Source organism: Poeciliopsis prolifica, unplaced genomic scaffold (genome assembly GCF_027474105.1).
Source record: "Poeciliopsis prolifica strain line A6 unplaced genomic scaffold, Auburn_PproV2 SCAFFOLD029, whole genome shotgun sequence".
Taxonomy (NCBI): Eukaryota; Metazoa; Chordata; class Actinopteri; order Cyprinodontiformes; family Poeciliidae; genus Poeciliopsis; species Poeciliopsis prolifica.
Window position 1 is genome coordinate 1,731,708 of NW_026562404.1, and position 18,874 is coordinate 1,750,581.

General features: G+C 40.5%; 1 protein-coding gene across 1 annotated transcript; it reads left to right on the plus strand.

Annotated features, from left to right (window-relative positions):
• Positions 1-417: 417 nt before the first annotated feature.
• Positions 418-18,874, plus strand: LOC129372457 (N-terminal EF-hand calcium-binding protein 1-like). The gene is made up of 12 exons (XM_055049794.1): positions 418-760; positions 5,238-5,262; positions 9,960-10,068; positions 11,279-11,304; positions 11,483-11,580; positions 14,122-14,380; positions 14,453-14,532; positions 15,263-15,316; positions 16,228-16,340; positions 16,504-16,581; positions 16,726-16,817; positions 17,638-18,874. The coding sequence occupies exons 1-12, from the start codon at positions 644-646 to the stop codon at positions 17,664-17,666; spliced, it is 1,080 nt and encodes a 359-aa protein (XP_054905769.1). The 5' UTR covers positions 418-643; the 3' UTR covers positions 17,667-18,874.

The window sequence follows — 18,874 nt, forward strand, 5'->3', positions numbered from 1 at the left end:
GGGGGCCGCGCAGGGAGCTGTTAGCATATGTGTGGGAGGTGCAAAGATGCAGATATGTGCCGTTCACCTTCCCAGCTTCAGTTGGGCCTGACTACAAGTGATAATGTCATAATGAAAGATTTTATGCCACTGCAAAGAAAAGCTCAATCTCAGTCCACTTTTAATGTAATCTTCATTTAATCACCACAACCTGATTTAAAACATTATGTTTGAATATGGCCTGCAACTTGCCAGTGAGAGTTTAGTAATTTTATAGTTTTTAGGATTTCAAAATAAAGATGTATCGGTAAGCAATCTGTTGAGCGAGCAGTATGTGACGCGGCGTCGACGTGCGCACGCGCATTACCACGAGGCAGGACGGATGAATGGGGTCGCGCAGATATTTAGGATGCCGGCAGATGGTGCTGCCGCCGACTGGCAGACAGGGGGCAGCAAAAGGGCCCATCTCTTTCAGACTGGATCCCACAGAGCGAGCAGCAGCAGCATCCTCCTCCTCATCAGCGTCACCCACCACCCTCTGTCACAAGGACGAGCTCTCCATCCAGACGCGCAGAAGAAAACAGGACAATCTTTCTGACTTTCATTATTTATTTTTTATTCCCTTTCCCTCACACAATCAGAAGCGTAAAATCAAAGCAGCGAGATGCTGGCCTGCACGGAGCTGATCACCATGTGTCTCCAGTCCGCCAAGCACGAACACTTGAGAAAGCAGCAGGAGCTCGACTACAATCAGAACCAAGGCTTTGCTTTATTCCAGGATGTAAGTAAAAACGCAACGCAAGACGTCACGGCGTTTCGAGTCGCGGTCGAGCCTCGTGCATGTTCGGGAGTGTGTCCGTCCGTCCGTCCGTCTGTCCGTCCGTGTGTTGAGGTGTTGACGTGTCTGTTTCCTCACCGTCCTTTATGAATGAGTTCAATCTCGGCCCGTTCACGCAGCTCACTTTGAGGTGAGGAAGGTGAGTGCAGCGGGAACAAACGATTTCAGCATCGTCACTCTTGGCAGTTTATTTACGTGGAAATTAGAGTCTTGATGATTTGTTTTGCCTGTAAAACACCCATGTTTTATGATGAATCTCTCTCTCAAAAAAAAAAAAAAAAAAAAGCTCCAACCGAAATGCAGACACGTTTTGAATTATTTATTAGGGTAATTATTTATAAGGAAATGTCTTGCTGCTCACCTACTTAGTCCTCTGAAAGGTTGTCATTTAAAACCTTTTATTATTACTATTATTATTGTATTTTACTTTGGGGAAACAGTTCATCTGCACCGTGCCTTCAATCTTCAAACAGCTGACTTGCAGTAAAGTTAATTCAATTTCCAGAAGACACATTTTATTTCAGTAAAGTTGATTTAAATGTATCTTCATTTACAGAAGAGCCAACTATTACCAGTGCATTTTCCTCGTACTCCCTAAAACCTCCTTCTTTTTCCACCCCCGTTTTAATTTAAGCCGATTTCAGTTTAATTACTGGATCCACCACAAAAAACGCCAAGTGTCTGTCATCAGCATCATTTCCTGTCTGGAGACTCTTGCTTGCTTGCAGTAAATGTAATTCAGTTCCCTCCAGGCGGATTACTGCATATAAAAGGAAAATCATCCTGCGGTGAGTGCACGTTTGGTTTCAATGCATATTTTCAATCCCCGTCCTATGGCCTTGCATTTCTTCATAACCATCTAAACTTGCTAATAAATATGGGCTTTTCCTGTTGCCTGTTGCACTTTCACATCTTCTCAGTGGAAGGAGACCTGTGTCATGCAGCTGTCCTGATCTCTTTATATTGCCACTCCAAAAATAATGAAATTGAGCTGCACTGGATAGATTTCCAATAACAAATCAACCTAACACACACGCACAAACACACACACACACGCATATATATGCAGTGTTTCACGGGGAACTGAGGCAAGTGTGAGGTTTTCAGTCTCTCCTGAGCTCCAAAAAGAGATAAAAAAAAAAAAGCTCTTAGTGTTGTTTCCACCTCTTTGTGAAAAGACATGTTAGTCTGTCTCGTTTTCATTACAGGCATTGATTAGTTTTACCAACATTCTGTTATAAATCCTCTTTACATCCCTGAGACAAGATGTTTTTCTTGGGCTAATACTAATAATGCCTCTGCATTCTGTGCTTTATAATACGGTTTACTACAAAAGCAGAAGAAAACCTAATGATTAAATCCGAGAGCATTCCCCCTATTTTGCTACTTTTTCTTCATAATTACGGTCTGAGCATGAAGTCTGTCTATCCCTCCAGTCAGGCGTGCCCTTCCTCTCAGATTTCTTCCCTGGCTCATGTTCGCTTGTCCAAGCTTCCTGTTTGCTTTTCTGTCAGCTGTCTTGGGTGGGATGCGGTCTCTGAGCTCTTGTGGGGGGATCTGACAGTGATAGGGCTTCCCACCTCCACCCAAACGTCACCATCGCAGCTTGTCGCTCCACAGGAGGCTGAGGGCAGCTGCAGATCATCTGCCAGCTGTAGCCCGAATCTGTCACAGAGTCACATTTATGGTAGGTGATTACTGTGACTGTGACACAGCAATTACATTCAGTCAGACTGAGAAAGATGAAGTCACGTTTTGCTTTTGATGCGTGGTACAATTTTGTTGAACCGCCCAGACTGAAATTTGCGCTTCAGCATAACTCGACCCCATGTGCCTGATAACATTCATGGTTTAACTTACTGTGAATCATTTTACAATTTTAAAGCAGCTTTATGCATATACTTTATGCATTATGTAATGCATATGCAAACGTTGTGCATTGTTTTGAACCAGTTTGTTACGCCCTGCAGAGCAAACCGAGCATCTCCTCAGTTTAAACTGCCAACACGCAAGTTTTATGGCTGCTTCCCTTGTTTATATTTCAAACAAAAGAAACAAAAGGACAAATAAAATGTTTTTATGATTGGACATCTGATGCCTTCCTTTGTGTGAGCTTGACACTAATTGTCAATTTTAGTCTTGCCTCCTTTTCTTTTCCTATATTGTGTTCAAATGGAGCAGCTTCTTTAAATCTTTAATCTTTTGTGGAGCTTCTTGTCTTGGATCCCATTCTGTTGAGAGCCATCATTCATAAGAACCGCAAGTAACCTTTTACATTTAACAGCTTAAAAAAAAAACATATTCAAGATCATTCTTTTTAAACTTTAATTAAACAGGAAGACTTATAGGTGACGTTATTGTTCACTGTGACAGAGCTTATGACATTTTAAGAACCTCAGTTTTGTCAGAAGTTAAAGTAAGTCAGCGCAGTGGTATAAAATGTTTTACGTAATTCAGCTCTCACAATTATTGGCACCCTTGATGATGGCTTATATGAAAGTCTTAGAAGAAATGGTTGTCATGTAGACTGGCCGGCTCTAAGATGTGACTCCTCCCTGCAGATCAAAGACTAAACGGAGCCACTGATGAAGCCCTATGGACACACACTGCAGATGTCTGGATCACATCATCCAGTATCTTCTTTATTTGTTTATCATTCTTGTCATGTTTAATTCACGATATTGCTGCTGTTAGAAACTGGAAAAAGGCTGAAGTTAGTCTTGAAACTGATGAAATTGAAGGCTGTCGTGCTTTTTGAAGACTCCCGTTTGATGATGAAATTGATCAACTCACCACTGTTCGGGTTCACTCAAAGTCACTAAGCAGAGAGGAAAAATAGCTGGAAATAAACAGCCTCTTTGATCTTGCATCTCTTACAGACACACACATACACACGCATTCACACTCACACACTACAATCGAGCATCTATTTAGATTTAGTGTCTTGGTATGTGAGAGGGAGGATTTTTTTCTGGCCAAGTTCATAGCGCAGATTAATGCACATGAAGCAATGTTACTTTTGAACTGGTTGATCACAGAACTGTGGAGACATTTTGAAGCAGTGGGAACATTTTTATTGTCAACAGAGAGAAGAAAGTGTGAGATTTATCTGTTTGAAGCTCTTTTGCATTGTATGAAAGTGTCAGATTTTCACTCACTCACTTATTTTAGAGATGAAGAATTTTTGACTCACTGAGATTACCCTATTTCCTGTTCATGCATGTGTGATACAGTGTCGAAGTGTGAATTAGTATTTATGCCGTTGAGTTCTTGAGATCTTGTCTTGGCTTTCTTTGCAAAAAATAGCTCAGATTATATTGAGACCATCTGTGAAAGTCAACTTTGTCTCACCACTGCTTTTCAGTTTGACCGAACCACTCCACTCTATGACCCGAACCATTCCCTGCAGCTCTGGCCATATGTTTAGGTCTGCTCTCCTACTCAACCCTTTGCGGCCTCGACTACAGTTTATTCCAGGAATACCTGAAAATTCTCTCTGCAGCATAATGTTGCCACCACCATGTTTCATGGTGCGTCATGTGAACTTATTCCACCCTCAGAAAACGTTTCGCAATTTGGTCAGAAAGTATAAACCATCTGTCTGCTGATGACTTCTGACTTTCTTCCCACCATGATGCTTCTTGCCAGTCCTTCTGCTCCACAGATCCGCCCACCTGGGCTGTGGATGTTGAAGGCTTGTGCAGAACCACTGCATTTCTACCAAGACTGAATTAATCACAAGAAAAAAATACATTTACAAAATTAGATGACTTCTTAAATACTGATTTTCATTTAGAACTATGTATTAGACTGTTGGTCTATTACAACAATCCCAAAGTTTGTGGCGGCAACACAAAAAAGTGTATTTTCCTATCACCAAGAAGCTTTTAAATTGAATTGATTTTGTTTGATTTGTACAATAATGTACAATATTGCTATAAATGCATCTACAAATACTGTAGCATAGACCACAAAACAAACAACGTAATAAAAAAAAATAATAACAGCATAAACAAAGAAAATAATCCAGAGAAAACAAGAAAAACAGCAAATAAAACTAATAGATGTTCGATTAATCCTGTTTTAAAATACGTTTATCAAAGGGCTAGTATCTTTTAAGTGTCTGCAAGACAATATGTGTCATGCTAAAATTAAAAAGGATATTTCAAAAAGATGCTTAAGGTTTGATAATCCCAGTGCGGGTTACTACCCAGACATTTTCTAGGTTTTCTCTTAAAGAAGCGGAGCTCTCTCTTATGGTGACAGGCCGTGTCTTCCAGCATCCTTCTGTTTCGACCACAGCTTAGATTTCATTCCTGTGTTGAAGTATGTAGATGCTTTTTATGTGGTATGCATGTCTTTTGTCAACTTGAAATTGTACTAATCCTATATATAAATATATATTTTTTTCCTCTTGCAGATTTTTCGTCGGGCGGACAAAAACGGTGAGTTCTGACCCAGTTGGACTGACGGGCAAAGAGATTCATAACATTTAAAACTAATATTGCATGCTAAAAATCTGCAGAAGAGCTTTGTTCAGAAGTGAAACCTTTGTATTCCTTCTGTATGTGCCCTCGGTGCCCCTCCTCTTGCTCTCCATAATAACCAAGGTCAGATGCAGAGCTGCAACGTTCTGTGTTTTTATTTTTTATTTTTATGTGACTGGATTTGACAGGCTGAACCACAGGAGTTCAGCCTGCAGGCATCGCCTGCACCGCCGTGCACCGCCATAAGCAACACGCAGTGATAGGCAGGCGCACACAGAGCTTTGCTAAAAGTATTCACACCCTTTGATTTTTGATTTTGATTTTTTTTGCATTCTCTCAACTGCACATTTCAATGTACTTAACAAGCCACCAGAAAGTGATGCACAACTGTGAAGTGGATGGAAAATGGTATGTGTTTTTAGTTTTGTTGTCCTACTACAAGCTGAACTACTGACCCAGTTTTAAGCCTTTTACAGCCCTTTGGTTGGCATTTTGCTTCATTGTTAGCTTGTTCCATTGTCTTCCGTATCCTACTAACAAACAATATTCTCATCAACACACCACGCCTTGCTCTTTGGGTACTTATATGTAAAACACATATTTAAAAAAGCACCAGTTTGTGTTGGTTCGTCACATCAAACCCGATCAAATCCTTTGAAGCTTGTGTTTTTGAGAAACTTAAACAGCTGTGGGCGTTTACGAATACTTCCGCAAGGCAATGTAGAAATAGAGCAGATAGAGCCACAGAGCTGGATGCAAATCGTCACCAGCTCCAATGCACAACATTTGGCGTCCCAGCAGAATTTTTAACTCCTTATAAAACCCGCCTGAGACTTTTCTCTTCTCCCATCTCACTCTTCGGCTGGAACAATTTGCTGGAGCGTCGCCACTTTGCTTCAAAGAACTGCCTCCTCCTCAAAGGAAAACACGGAGCGTTTAGCTCTCCAAAAGCCGCGCTGACAAACAGGGAAATCTTTTCCCGCTTAATTTTTTATTCATGCGCTGCATCCTACTTGTAGCGAAAAACAGAGAGGAGGCAAGCGATGGATGCTTGTGAGGCATCCATGAACTCCGCGCGCTTTTCCTCTGGAGAAATGCTGGATGTGTTGCATAAGAGCGAGATTAATGATGCAGGGGTCGTCTGGGGCCCGCGTTATAGCGATTCCACATTCGATGAAAACTCTGTCGTTTGTGAATTATAGATGAAGAAAATATGAGGTGCTTCTTTTTTTCCCCACCACGGCTCCCTGCAGATAAAAGAAGAGGGAGGTCGGATTCCTCCTTCCTCTGCATGGATTGCAGATGATCACTCTGCATGATCACTTTATGGCCAAAGTTTTCAGTTTAGGTAAATCGAGGATAGATTTGAAAGCTTAGCACTCACACCAAGCTATTGCTTTTCACTCCTTTTTGAAAAAAAAAAAAGAAAGGGGGAATTGTTCCTGTGTGTTTGAGGTTGTTATCATCAGCCTGCAGCAGAGCTCACTCTTTGTGTTCTCCTCTTTTTAAACTCAATGATCCTTCCACCCAAAGCATGCAAATAAACAGCCTCTCTTGTCAGAAGCTTCTGCGTAGGCCTCCATAATATGCCTGGAGTGCCATCCATTTATAATCTAACAACAACTGGCTAACATATTAATGTCCTCGCAGCCTTTATTATGGATTTAAAAGAAACTGAACCGTATGAGTCCAGCAACACAGGAAACACAAAGCTTCCACTCGGTGATCTTGCACAGAAATTAGTCTTTTTTTTTTTTTTTGCAGATACGGGACAAGAGTAATGAGTGATATTGTGATTTATTTTGACAGTATGGCCCTGATTCATCATCCAGAGAAAACAAAAACAGGCATGAAAGACAAGCCATTAACTAGGCTTTGACTTAAAAATCTCTGAACAAGGAGAGATGTGAGAGACGCTACAAAACGCTTAAAGATGTTTTCTTAAAATAGCTACAGCTTAAAAATAAAACACTAAAATATCAGCGTGAACACCTAAGCAAAAGCAAGGATTGCACAATATTGGGAAGACTTGGCGTTGCAATATTATTTTGTAGATTATTGCTGTCCTTTTTTTAAAAAACGTTATCCCAATGTCCCGCCTCGTTCCCTGGGCTTTAGGAAACAAAATGTCAGGTGTGAACATGAAGGTCAGTGGACATCTGGCCAACAAAGTTTGAATACATCACAGTTAAAACATTACAGCTTGACAAAAATAGAAGTATTGCCCTCTCGCAGTCATTTCCGATTGCAACGTTGCACCCACTGAAATGGAAAAAGTGGATTGTGTTTCACGCATTGTGCAGCTCCGGCTTGGTGCGACATTGAAGCGTGGCCAAAAATGTCAGAAGAAATTACGTAAAGGGGCGAAAGATTTATCGCAGCACTACGGCTGAGAAAATTGCACACTTAGAAAACAGGATTTGTTCCCTGTACAGGTGAGATATCTCAGTGCAGAAAGCGAACATCAAACACGAGGTCTCAGTTCTATCCTCCCGCTTCCCCGTCGTCTCCAGAGGAGGTTTAAGGCAATAAAAGAAAAGAAACATCCTCCCAGGACGCAGAAATGCTGCAGCTCCAGATGGAGGCCGATCAGATGCAAACTTTCAGCTTTTCTTAATCTCCTAAAATTTTAGATTAACATAAGGATTTTGGCTATGAGATGCTGAAACCAGCGTGCTCAAGTATGTCTCGACTCCACTCTTCATTATCTTAACTACGGGATTCACTGTGCCTGTTGATTTGTTTTATTTTTTGCATGAGCGCTGAAACGTTGCCTTTTATATTCTGCTAAGCAGGACAGGATGTGCATATTATATTGGTTTCCCATTAGCGGTGCAGGAACACACAGTGCTGCAGCGTAGCGTCAGTTCCTCCTCCCTGAAGTTTCTCTGTGTGTGTGTTTGTGTGTGAGGGACCTAAATGAAGATACAATTTAAAACCATTCAAGTTTTTCCAAGAACTGAACCGACTATTACAAAACATGATAAAATGTACTTATAAGGGAAACATCCTTAAAAAGTAACTGTTTGTCAAACTCAAAAGCTGCATTCGATTTGCATGAAAGCCTTAGACTTATTTACTCTTTGGCAACATGCACAGAAAGCTCTTCATATTTTTTCACAATATTCATGTCTAATAAAGTATTCACTGACTCCGATCCCATTCTTTCAAAGTTAGGAACCCCATTGTGTTACATTTTTAATATTCTTCTGAATTATTCTGATGTATGTTCGGAATCGTTAGCGTTGCCTTTGTAGAAGGTTTAGACCGCCGGCCCTAAGGGACGTGTGCAAGAGATCCTGGAAAAAAAATAGCAAGAAGAGCTTTTTTAAGTGAGGCCACACTTTGAGCTGCAGGTTTTATTCAGGGCTATGTGAGGCAGGTAGGTAGGTGATCCACCGTGCCGCTGCTGCAGACAACACATTTAATTTCCCTAAAGAGCTGCACAGATTAGCTGCAGCAACATCAGCATGTTTTTGAAAGAGCAAGTCTCTCAGTCTGGCTAACTTGTTTTCCACACGTGCTGAATGTGCGGACGTAAATCGTGTTTTATATCAAAAGAGTGGAGAAAGTGTGAATTAGATGCTTCATTAACACAAATCCACACATCCCTGTTAAAATATCGAGTTTATAGGATGTAAAATATATATCTGCAAAACACCAACAACACCTGCTCTCTTTAGAATCTGTTTAGTGCGGCTTATTTTAGCACGAAAAAAGACTGGCTCTCTAACGTCTGCTGATCCATGATAACAGGTTCAGCCTTTGTAATAGTAATGAGATCATGATAAATCATTTCCAAACTCCTTGCAGTCAAATACTTGTTAGGAAAAACTATCAACCTATTTCTGCCTCAAAAAGAAACAACTAAAATTTCGAAACATGAACATTTTGCCGTTTTTGTTCAGTCAGTAATCACCGAAATTGTTTCCACAAAAAGAAAACTTCTAAACTTGACTTTATAAAGTGACTTGGAATCATTTTGCAGCCAAAGACAGAAGAAGAGTCATCCTAAGGCGAGCCAACTGTTAATCATTACCGCTTCTTCATTTTCCCCGCCCCTGGAGTCAGAACAGACTGTACATTCACACTGACTGCTTGTTAATACTTACTGTTTTTGACATTTTTTTTGCGACATTTCTCAACAGAACACGGCTGTCTGGTTCTGACCGATAAGCTGCGTGTACGTACAGCTCTGCGCTCTGGGTTTCTCCTGGAGAAACAGTGAACGCTTGTGTAACATGCCATCTGAGCGGCTCTGTATTTTGGGCGTCTTATCGGGTGCAAAACCAAACCAATGCTCTGCCTCTGAAGCAGTTAGATGATGAGTCAGAGACACAACAGACTGTATTTACTCCTACATGATGTGGAACATGAAGTAATGAGAGAGATTAAGAGCAATCTCTTCATATAGGCTCATCTCCCAGCTGCAGCTATAGACTCAGGCGTAACGATCCACCGTAATCCAATCTTCCAGCTGAATTGTGTTCTAAGCTCTCTGTTTTTTTTTTCTCTCTTTCTTTTCCAACACAAAATGTCTCACAAGCTCAGGATTGATGGGATTAACAAGTGTATCTCAGAAAGTGGGGCTGCTAACCGAGTAAAGCTGCTGAGGCCTCATTATTAAGACAGTCTGCTTGTTGGTCTCCTTGCAGACGATGGGAAGCTGTCCATGGAGGAATTCCAGTCCTACTTCGCTGACGGCGTCCTCACTGACGAGCAGATGCAGGAGCTGTATTACTCCATCGACAGGCAGCAGGCAGAGTAAGCTCTTCCACCTCTCCTGTTTGGATCTCATCCAGCTCTTCTGCTTTTTGCTTCTCTATTTTTTTTTTTTTTTTTTTTTTTTTTGCTGTCTGGCCGCAAGACTTTAATTCCTCACTCCACATAGAGCCTGGATGATTATCTAAAATGCAGTGTGAAGAATGCAAACATAAAAAAAAAAATACAAGCATTTCATCAGACTGTTGACTACGCGTTCCCCGGTTTCACTCTCTCTTGCGAATAAGAGAAACTGCACAAGATGAGCAATTTATTGCTCCAGCTGTGCAACAATCTATCAAACTGGTTTGCAAGTGATTGGTCATTACAGCCCAGTTAAAGGCCACCTGACTGCATCAGCTCATTGCCGCTGCTTCCTGATGGCGCACAGAGGGTTTTCATCTGTCATGACTTATTAAAACAAAGAACACATTTACTGAAGTAGACGCTGCGAGGAAACATTAAAATAATAAAGGGAAACTGAGGACACAGTGAGTTTTCACAAAGTAGGAAATGGACTGAGAGAGATCACTTCAAACAGCTGAAATCCTGATGTATGCCAGGAGCCACAGCACCATTAGCAGCCGCAGTGGCTGTCAGCCTGAAACGACCCAAGGAGCAGCTCGTTATTTTTGACAGAAATGTTCAAAAATACAGCTGAGTGGCCGATTGGAAAGTGGTAGAGAGACTTCCTCTTCACATGACACTTTTGGGCAGCATATTCTGACAATAATCCTGAGTAAAATGCCACCGTTTCACAGCACTGAGGAAAAATTGTTTGTTTTTTATTGAACACAGAAAAGAGAAATTTAATCCCACTGATTCTGATGTGACATTTATCTTAACAAGTATCTGTAATATCTTTTTATGGCGATTTGTGTTTTGGACATGCAGACTCAAGGCAAAAATATTAATTTCATACTTTCTTTTGAGGGCATTCAGATTCAGATTTATTCAAGTCCCCAAATGGGCAATTAATGTCACAGCAAGTGTGCGATTATAAAAAGAGCATAAAATCTAAAAAACAAAGTATTAAAAGTAAAACAAAAACAAATAAATAAAACATACAGAAAAAAAGACATCAGATATGAATCAACATATAGTTGGCATTCTTTCAGACGAGAGGTTTCCTGTTTAATCTTCGCTTCACTGATTACAGAACTTATAAAAAGTGCTGCAGGTTTTTAAGTTTCACCTCCTGATCTTTCCACAGCAACCTGGACATAGACAAGCTCTCAGGTAATGATGCTTTTTCACCTTCTCTTAACTTTGCTAACAAACAGTTTTAAATGTTGCCAACTTAAGCGTCACTGTATTGCTAATCATAACAAGTCAGCTAATCTCGATTTGCCAGGTAGTCAGTCAAGCCTGTCGGAAATGCCACTGGGAGGCTAATTATAGTTTTTTTGCCCCGCAGCGTACTTCACTCCTCACCTGGGGGAATATGTCAATGTCCTGTCTGCACTGGAAAAGCTGAACGTGGCCATTTTAAAGGCCATGGATAAAACTAAAGAGGTAGGTGATTTAAGATTTTGTGGGCTCGCCGAGCTGAATTTTCCCTGTCAAATCTTCACAGAAATATAACTGCACTTGCACTTCTTTTCCTAAGTGACAGTAGTTTCAAACATGAGCTATAGCATGATTAACAAAGTGTGCAGCTTTGTCTAGTCCAGAGTATCTAGTTTATATACCTTGGATCAACATTATTAGATTCTTTTTCTTCTTTTGTTCTTTCCTTTAGTTTGTCATTTTTGTTTGTACCTTAAGATCTCCTCATCATGAGGAAAACACAGACAACAAATGCTGCGAAACCATTAAAGACATGATACAATTTTTGACATGAGGGACATCTACACATTCCTCTTTGAGTTTAAATGTTCATCAAATCTGATGCAGGTTTCTACATATTCCGAATTATTATTATTTAGCTAAGAAAATTTTTTTTTTCCGGCAATCAAACTCAGTTGTGTTTATTGCTATCCAGTCTTTGTTTTAACTTCTCATTCATCTGTAAAATCAAGAAAACATTGTTCCCCAGTCATTTTCAAGGAATAACACCTCTTTTTTATATCTACATTTTCAGATAACAAGACTTGGTATGTAATAAAATGTCCAGCCTTGGTTTCTGCTCGAAGCTAATTAGTTTCTCACGAACTCCTGCTGAGCAGCAGTCGAGCCGAACGCATCATATTCCATGAGATGAAGCGGTGGATTTATGCGTCTGCCCATTGAGAGAGCTGTAATCATCTGGGTTAAGGTGCAGTCAGAAAAGATTAGCATCATCGAACTTTTCCCAAAGACGTAATCAATAGCTAAGCCCAGTTTACACTGATGCTTAGCAGCCCTCTGTGCAGAGCCAGTTAGCGAGTAATTTTAGTATTTGGCACAGGAGGAGAGTCATGTTCAGATGGAGAGTAGACAGATGCTTGGCTGTTATAATGAGGTGTTTCTTTTGTTTTTGTTTTTTCATCCAGTGTTATGCAGCAGCTTATTTTCACTGCAGAGGATGATGGGTAACAGGGAATTATAGATGATAATTACCAGACAACCCGCCCGAACGCTTCAGCTGAACTGACATCAGAATTCCTCTGAAGAAAGGGAGCACAGACCTGTGGTCATGTCTGAACTTTCTTCTCCTCTTGTATTCTGATTATATCTTTTTTTTTTTTACTCTGGAGGGTGCTTTTCATACCCATCCCCCCCCTCCTTGCCTCTTCTTCCATCTTTCTACATCTCCAACATGGTCGCCTTGTCAGGCAGCATTTTTTTTCTTTTTCCAAACCGTCTTACATCTCATGCATTTTTCATGTTGCTGATAGTTGGTCAGAAAGGGTTTTTTTTTTTTCTAGCCCTGAGGGGAAGAGCTTATTTTTAGTCTTTTTGAGGTCTGAGTTTTTGAAGAAAAACTTTGAGGTCCCTCTAGGACATTCCTAACCTTTTGTCCTGCCTCTAGGCAAAAGCCTGGGATTTGAACCCAGGACCTTATTTCTGCAAAGCAGCAGAGTAACAGCTGCTAAGCCTGTGCTAAAGCTGAGAACTGGGGACAGGCATTAGCCATCTGCTCAACAAACATGCAAGGACTTAGTTGGTAAAATAAACAAATCAACTAATAACTTCAGATGTGCTGAAATGCCACCAGGCATTTTTGCATTTTAGGAAAATATATAGAATAAAATCATTATTTGTTACATAAAGCTGATATTTCCTCCTTGATGCAGCTGCTCACTGGTTTTAAAGTGAAATGAAGGAGAAAAGCAGGAAAGTCTCTGCTGAGACAAACAAGTACATAGGTTTTAACAATCTCCATGATCATTTTTCAAACAGTTCTCCAACATTTGTTGTTTTGGTGAGGTTTTTTTTCCCCCTTTAAACTCAATTTTGTTGCACCACGGGCTGCAAGTGAGAATGATAAGGTTCATTACTTGAAAAAAACTCTGCTGGGAAAAATTTATTATCTACAGCCTTTTCACTGGAGCTTCATAAAATCCTTCTGAGATCTTGTGTTTCTTTATGGAATAAATCTATAGAATCTCGCTGGCTTTGCATTCCTAAATCGTGGGTAATCTATAAAGGGACATCATTCCCACGCTAAATATTTCATTGCTAAATTTGCAGCTTCGAGTATTTTTTGCAGGATTGCCCCGGACCTCTCTCAATTTTCGTTACTATTATCCTGCTGAAGACAAAACATTCCCGTATTGGTGACGTGCCCGCCGTATTTCATGTCAGGCATGGTGCATTCAGGCCCAAATGAGTTGTTGGTTTTCTCTCACAATTAGTGTTTTGCACACAGAACAAAATGTTCCTTTATCCAAACACTTGCTCCTTCAGAGTTTTCATGGCCCTCTTTGCTTCTTCACTGTTTAATGTTCTCCTGTCTGTCAGGTTAAGTGGTCGTCCAAGTCCATTTGCAGGAAAGTAGCGCCAAGTTCCTTTTGTTTATTGGATTGGACCAATAATCTTTAATCGTGTCCACAACTTTTCCCCGACCCGTGCAACTTTTTCTTTTATTTATTTCATTAATAATAAAAGGCTACCTTACCTCTGTGTTTTTAGGAGTATCAAGGCTCATCAGTGCTTGGCCAGTTTGTCACTCGCTTCCTGCTGAGGGAAACCTCCTCCCAGCTTCAGTCCCTGCAGTCCTCCCTGGATTGTGCCACAGAGGCTGTCCATGACCACGGCTGCACAGGGAGGAGGATGGTGAAGAAACCCGAGGACCTCCCCATCCCGAGGGTCGCCAAGCGGCCCAACCGACGCATCCAGAAGAACATGTGTCTCTCTCCCACAGACCCCTACTCCGGGATGCTCACCACAGGTGAGATATGAGAGACAGGAAACAAACCGAGACTGGTTCGCTGCTGTTCTAATACTCTGCTTCTGGTGTCAGGGGTAAGCGTGGAGCCGGACAACCACTGGGGCTCCCAGATTAACCAGCTGGAGGAGCTCATGGATAAACTTGACTGTGAGGTTGGTGGGAAATCAGCTCTTTTCAGAATTTATATTGCAGTATTTTTCTTGTCTCATAGCAAGAGCTTCATTCGGTATTTAGCACCATTTTGTTTTAAGACGCCTAATAAGTTGATCTTTTATGTTGCTATTGAAACGTGGCAGGAAGCAGGCGCATAAAAATCAGCTTGAGCATTTCATTGCAACGTTTCTGGAGTTTTTCCATTAAGCCAGAGAGTTAAATGTGCCAGAAAGACGATAAGTTTCAGCCAAAAGCTGCGTTGGAGGAGAAATAAATTCAGTGTGAGCTGTGTTATACAATGTCAGAGAAACTATTTGAGCACGACGATTTGTCTTTTTTTTTCAGATGCATTTGACATCCGAGATGCTTCCAAAATACATGTACAATGACATATACAAACATGCCAAGCTGATTTTTTTTATTTTTTTTATTTTTACGTATATAAACTCCAGACTGTGTGGCGATGAAGTGAAAAGCAGATTGAAGATATAAGAGAAAAGAGCTTTGCAGTGCTGATCTATTTTTTTTTTTTTTTAGGCATCCATTTAAAACTTAGATGAGATTTTATAGCACAGATACCAGATTTATTGCCCTCGCCCTCCAGCATGGTAATAACAGCATTACACAGCTCTGCTATGCACTGGAGAATTTTAACATAATTCACTGGAGGGCTGACGTGAATCTTGTGAAATTGGTGGTTTTGAAGAAAAATGGGTTCTCCGTTTTCAGAGTCCACGTCTTGAACCTCTTAACGAAGACACTTTGGCAGGGACATATAAATCGGTGAGTCTTTAACATCTGCAGATTATTTTGTGCAAAATGTTTCAGCTAAAAGATCTGTATGGACTCTTTGTGGTCTGTTCCAGCAGCATCCATTTCCTATCAGGCTTGAGTCTCGGTGGTTCCTGTGTTGTTCCTGGACAGAAACTCCCTTTATTCCCTAAAGCGGATCCTTGAGTTCAAATTGTTTAAAATAATCCCAAACACAAATCAACGCTGCCTTTGATGGATCAGGATGGATCAGGAAATGTTAAGACTCTGGATTGACCTTCCTAACACACTGATTTACACACGATGAATATTTATGAACTTTGCTTATGAACCAGAAAAAAAAAACAAAACAGCTTTACTAAATGCAACCCAAAGCAGAAATGTGCTCTTCTACTTTCTAAATTTAGTTGTTGACTTGATACAAAGATGTGATTCATAAGGTATTCCTAAATTGTGAAATTGATTTGGTTTATGATGATGTGTTAGATTGCTAAATATAGCTTTCTTTTTTCTTTTTTTTTGTTTACTCATAATAAAGTCCAACTGCTTTCTAATGCTGCACCCAATAAAAGTTAAACGCTTTAGAAAGTTCTGTCAATTTCCGGCCATTTTCCCGTTGCAAGATAAACAAAATAAAAGAAGCGGACGACTTATTGAAGATTGCGAAGAAAAAGCGCAATCTTCAGTTTGCCCAGAATATTGGTCTGGCGTAGCAGCTGTCCTTCAAAAACGTGAGCCTGGCAAAAATATGAGCATATCTCAGGTAAACTGTGAACGAAGGTTCGAAAGTCTACCAGGTTGAAAGACTGAGAGTCTCAATATGAACGAGAACGACAATTGAAAAATCAATTGTTGCTAATCGTCATTTTTCTACCACCTTTCATTGTTTGTTTGTCGACATCTTTTTCAAACACTCTCCTCAGAACATTCTTCTGGTGCAGCGGCAGATGTCTGTGAAGGAGAGAGACGTGGAGCAATTTCAGCAAGCTCTCAAAATCTACACAGATGCCACCAGCAGCCAGCTTAACAACCTACAGTATGTCCTCCTTTCTGCCTCTCTGCTGTTTACGCCTGAGGATCTCTCTCTGTGATTTTATGCATCCATTTCCGACTGCTTGAGTCCTCAAAGATGTACAACCCAGAAACACTCCCACTGCCCTCATTCTCTCCTATTTTTCCCCTGTTCTTGTTGTCAACAGCGTTTCGGTCCAAAACCTGCCAGACAGATCATGCTTCATTATGTATGAGTTCTGGCAGGATCGTCTCTCCTGGATGAGGTACTGGGTTCTCCCTATTTTTCCATCTCCAATCGGAATATACAAACATTTTCCAAGTGCACAGAACTGCTAACAAATTCACTTTGAAGTGCACGACTGATAGTTTTCATCTTTCTTCTTTCTTTTCTTTTTTTTTTTTTACAGCTATCTGCAGTCGTCCATCAGCAAAACCTTTCAACGCTGCATCATCGACTCACTGGAAGAGCCAGAAATAGTCTCCACTATGCTTCTCCCAGGTACAAACTGGCAAAAGAAATCTCTGCCTCCTGAAAGAAACCATACAGACTCTGGGTAAAAATGTGTAGTTTGTGTTCATTCAGTTATTATTAAATTAATTGACTCCTAGCAATCAGCTAATCACTACTAGTGGAAAAAATGCAGTGCAACTAGGGACTCAGATGTAACGTTGGTTTCCTGAAAGGACCTAAATGTGAAGGGTGGTTGAAGTCGACCCTCCGTCGCCAAGTGAGGTACTGACATCACAGTGACAGTCAACTTTTTGGATCTTTACTATAAACTCATGAAACCAATGCCTGAAACAAAAAGACGTGTTGATTTAAGCCCCATTCACGCCAGCCTTCTGTAAATGAAAGTGAACGTGCAACTACACTTTTCTCTGGCTAGAAGAAGAAAACTCCGGTCTCCGGCGATGTGTTCATCGCCAGGGATTATGGGTAATCCTGATGGCACATATTTACTTCCATAAAAGTGCCTGTACACAATTACAAGGAAAAACAAGTCACATCCACATCGAAGGAGGATGAGGTAGAAGCTCTGATATGGTCAGATAAAGGTTTATCACAATTGCGGTGAAGTGTTCACAGGAAGAATAATCGTTTTCAGGATAATCAGCATAAACATGTAGTTTGTGGTATTCCCTCAAACAGAAGAACATGTCCAGAATTGGACATGTGCCCCATTTTTATCCCAATATCCAAATAAAGTAGGACATTGTGGTGACTGTGCACAGGTTGGCTTTGGTAGATTCTGCTTGTCGTTCTGCCTGTTGCAAGGCGTTTTCTCATTATGGTTTAACACATTGCTTCATTTTCCCAGCTTCCTGGTGGATCATGAACAACAATTGAACGAACACAGCTGCTCAAAGCACAGTGGAAGGAAAGAAAAAGGAAGAAACCTCCTCTGCGTCCTTTTGGTGTGAAACCAACCACCCTGTCCCCCTTCTGGCATGACTGGGATTGCTTTTGTAACATTTTCAGTTTTAAAAAAGGAAAAGCCAAGAAAAAAGTGCAATACTATGATGCTAACAACAATCTCAGATTGCAAAAAAAAAAAACAACCACAAAGAAAAGAGGTAAACCAGTGTTTAACTGGGCAATCAAAAGCCTAATGCTCATTTCAGACTCACTGGCACATTTCAATCTACTTACCTTTTTGAAACACGAGAGAGACGATTAAAATAGGACGTGCATGACTTCTTTTTCTCTGAATGCTTGTTTCTGTTTTTTCTCAGAGTTGCATCTTGCAGTAGATAGATATGACAGCAATGGCACAACGAAGAAAGAAGAGACGCAAAAGTAAAATCTTATCAGTCCATCCACCGCTTTTTCCTCCACACTGACAGAAAAACACACACACACACACAAAACCTCGTGCTTTGGTGTTCTCCTTGTGCTGTTGTGCGTTGTTGTCTCCTCCAAAGCTTCGCTACCAGACATCCTTTATACAGAAAGGTCTGACAGCCATCCCATAGGACAATAGCTATCGAATAATTATCACCTGTATCTGAACATCTATTATCTGTGTCACTCTTGCACTTTAAGAAATATATCTATATGGAACATGAACATTATTGTGGAGAATGAGATTTTTTATTTTTTTTAATTTTTCAATCGTCTCTTTGTAAAATGTAAAATCAATCCGGTGTTATGAAAAAGCTAAGAGATATCCTAGTGGAGAACAAGTCACCAGATAATTGTTACTCTCAGCATTAAATAAGTAAAAAGCCATTACTCTACATACCTAGTGTGTTACCAACGCAATTTCGACGTTAAAAAAATAAGAAATCATTATTTTGGGAATACTGCTGGACTTGTTCTGTGTCTTATTATGCTAGAAAGAACCCCAGTCTGTGTACTGTAGCTAAAAGCCGTAGGGCTGATGTAACTGTGGTATAACTCTGGTGTGTGTATTGAATTAGTATGTAAAAGTTGAGGTTTAATATGGGGAATAAACATGACCACTCATTTACTTGGAGTGTTTATCATTTCTTTTGTGTTTTATATCGAATGGCTGTTTTGTTTTCTGGCATGAATTAAAGTTTAAGTGAAAGATA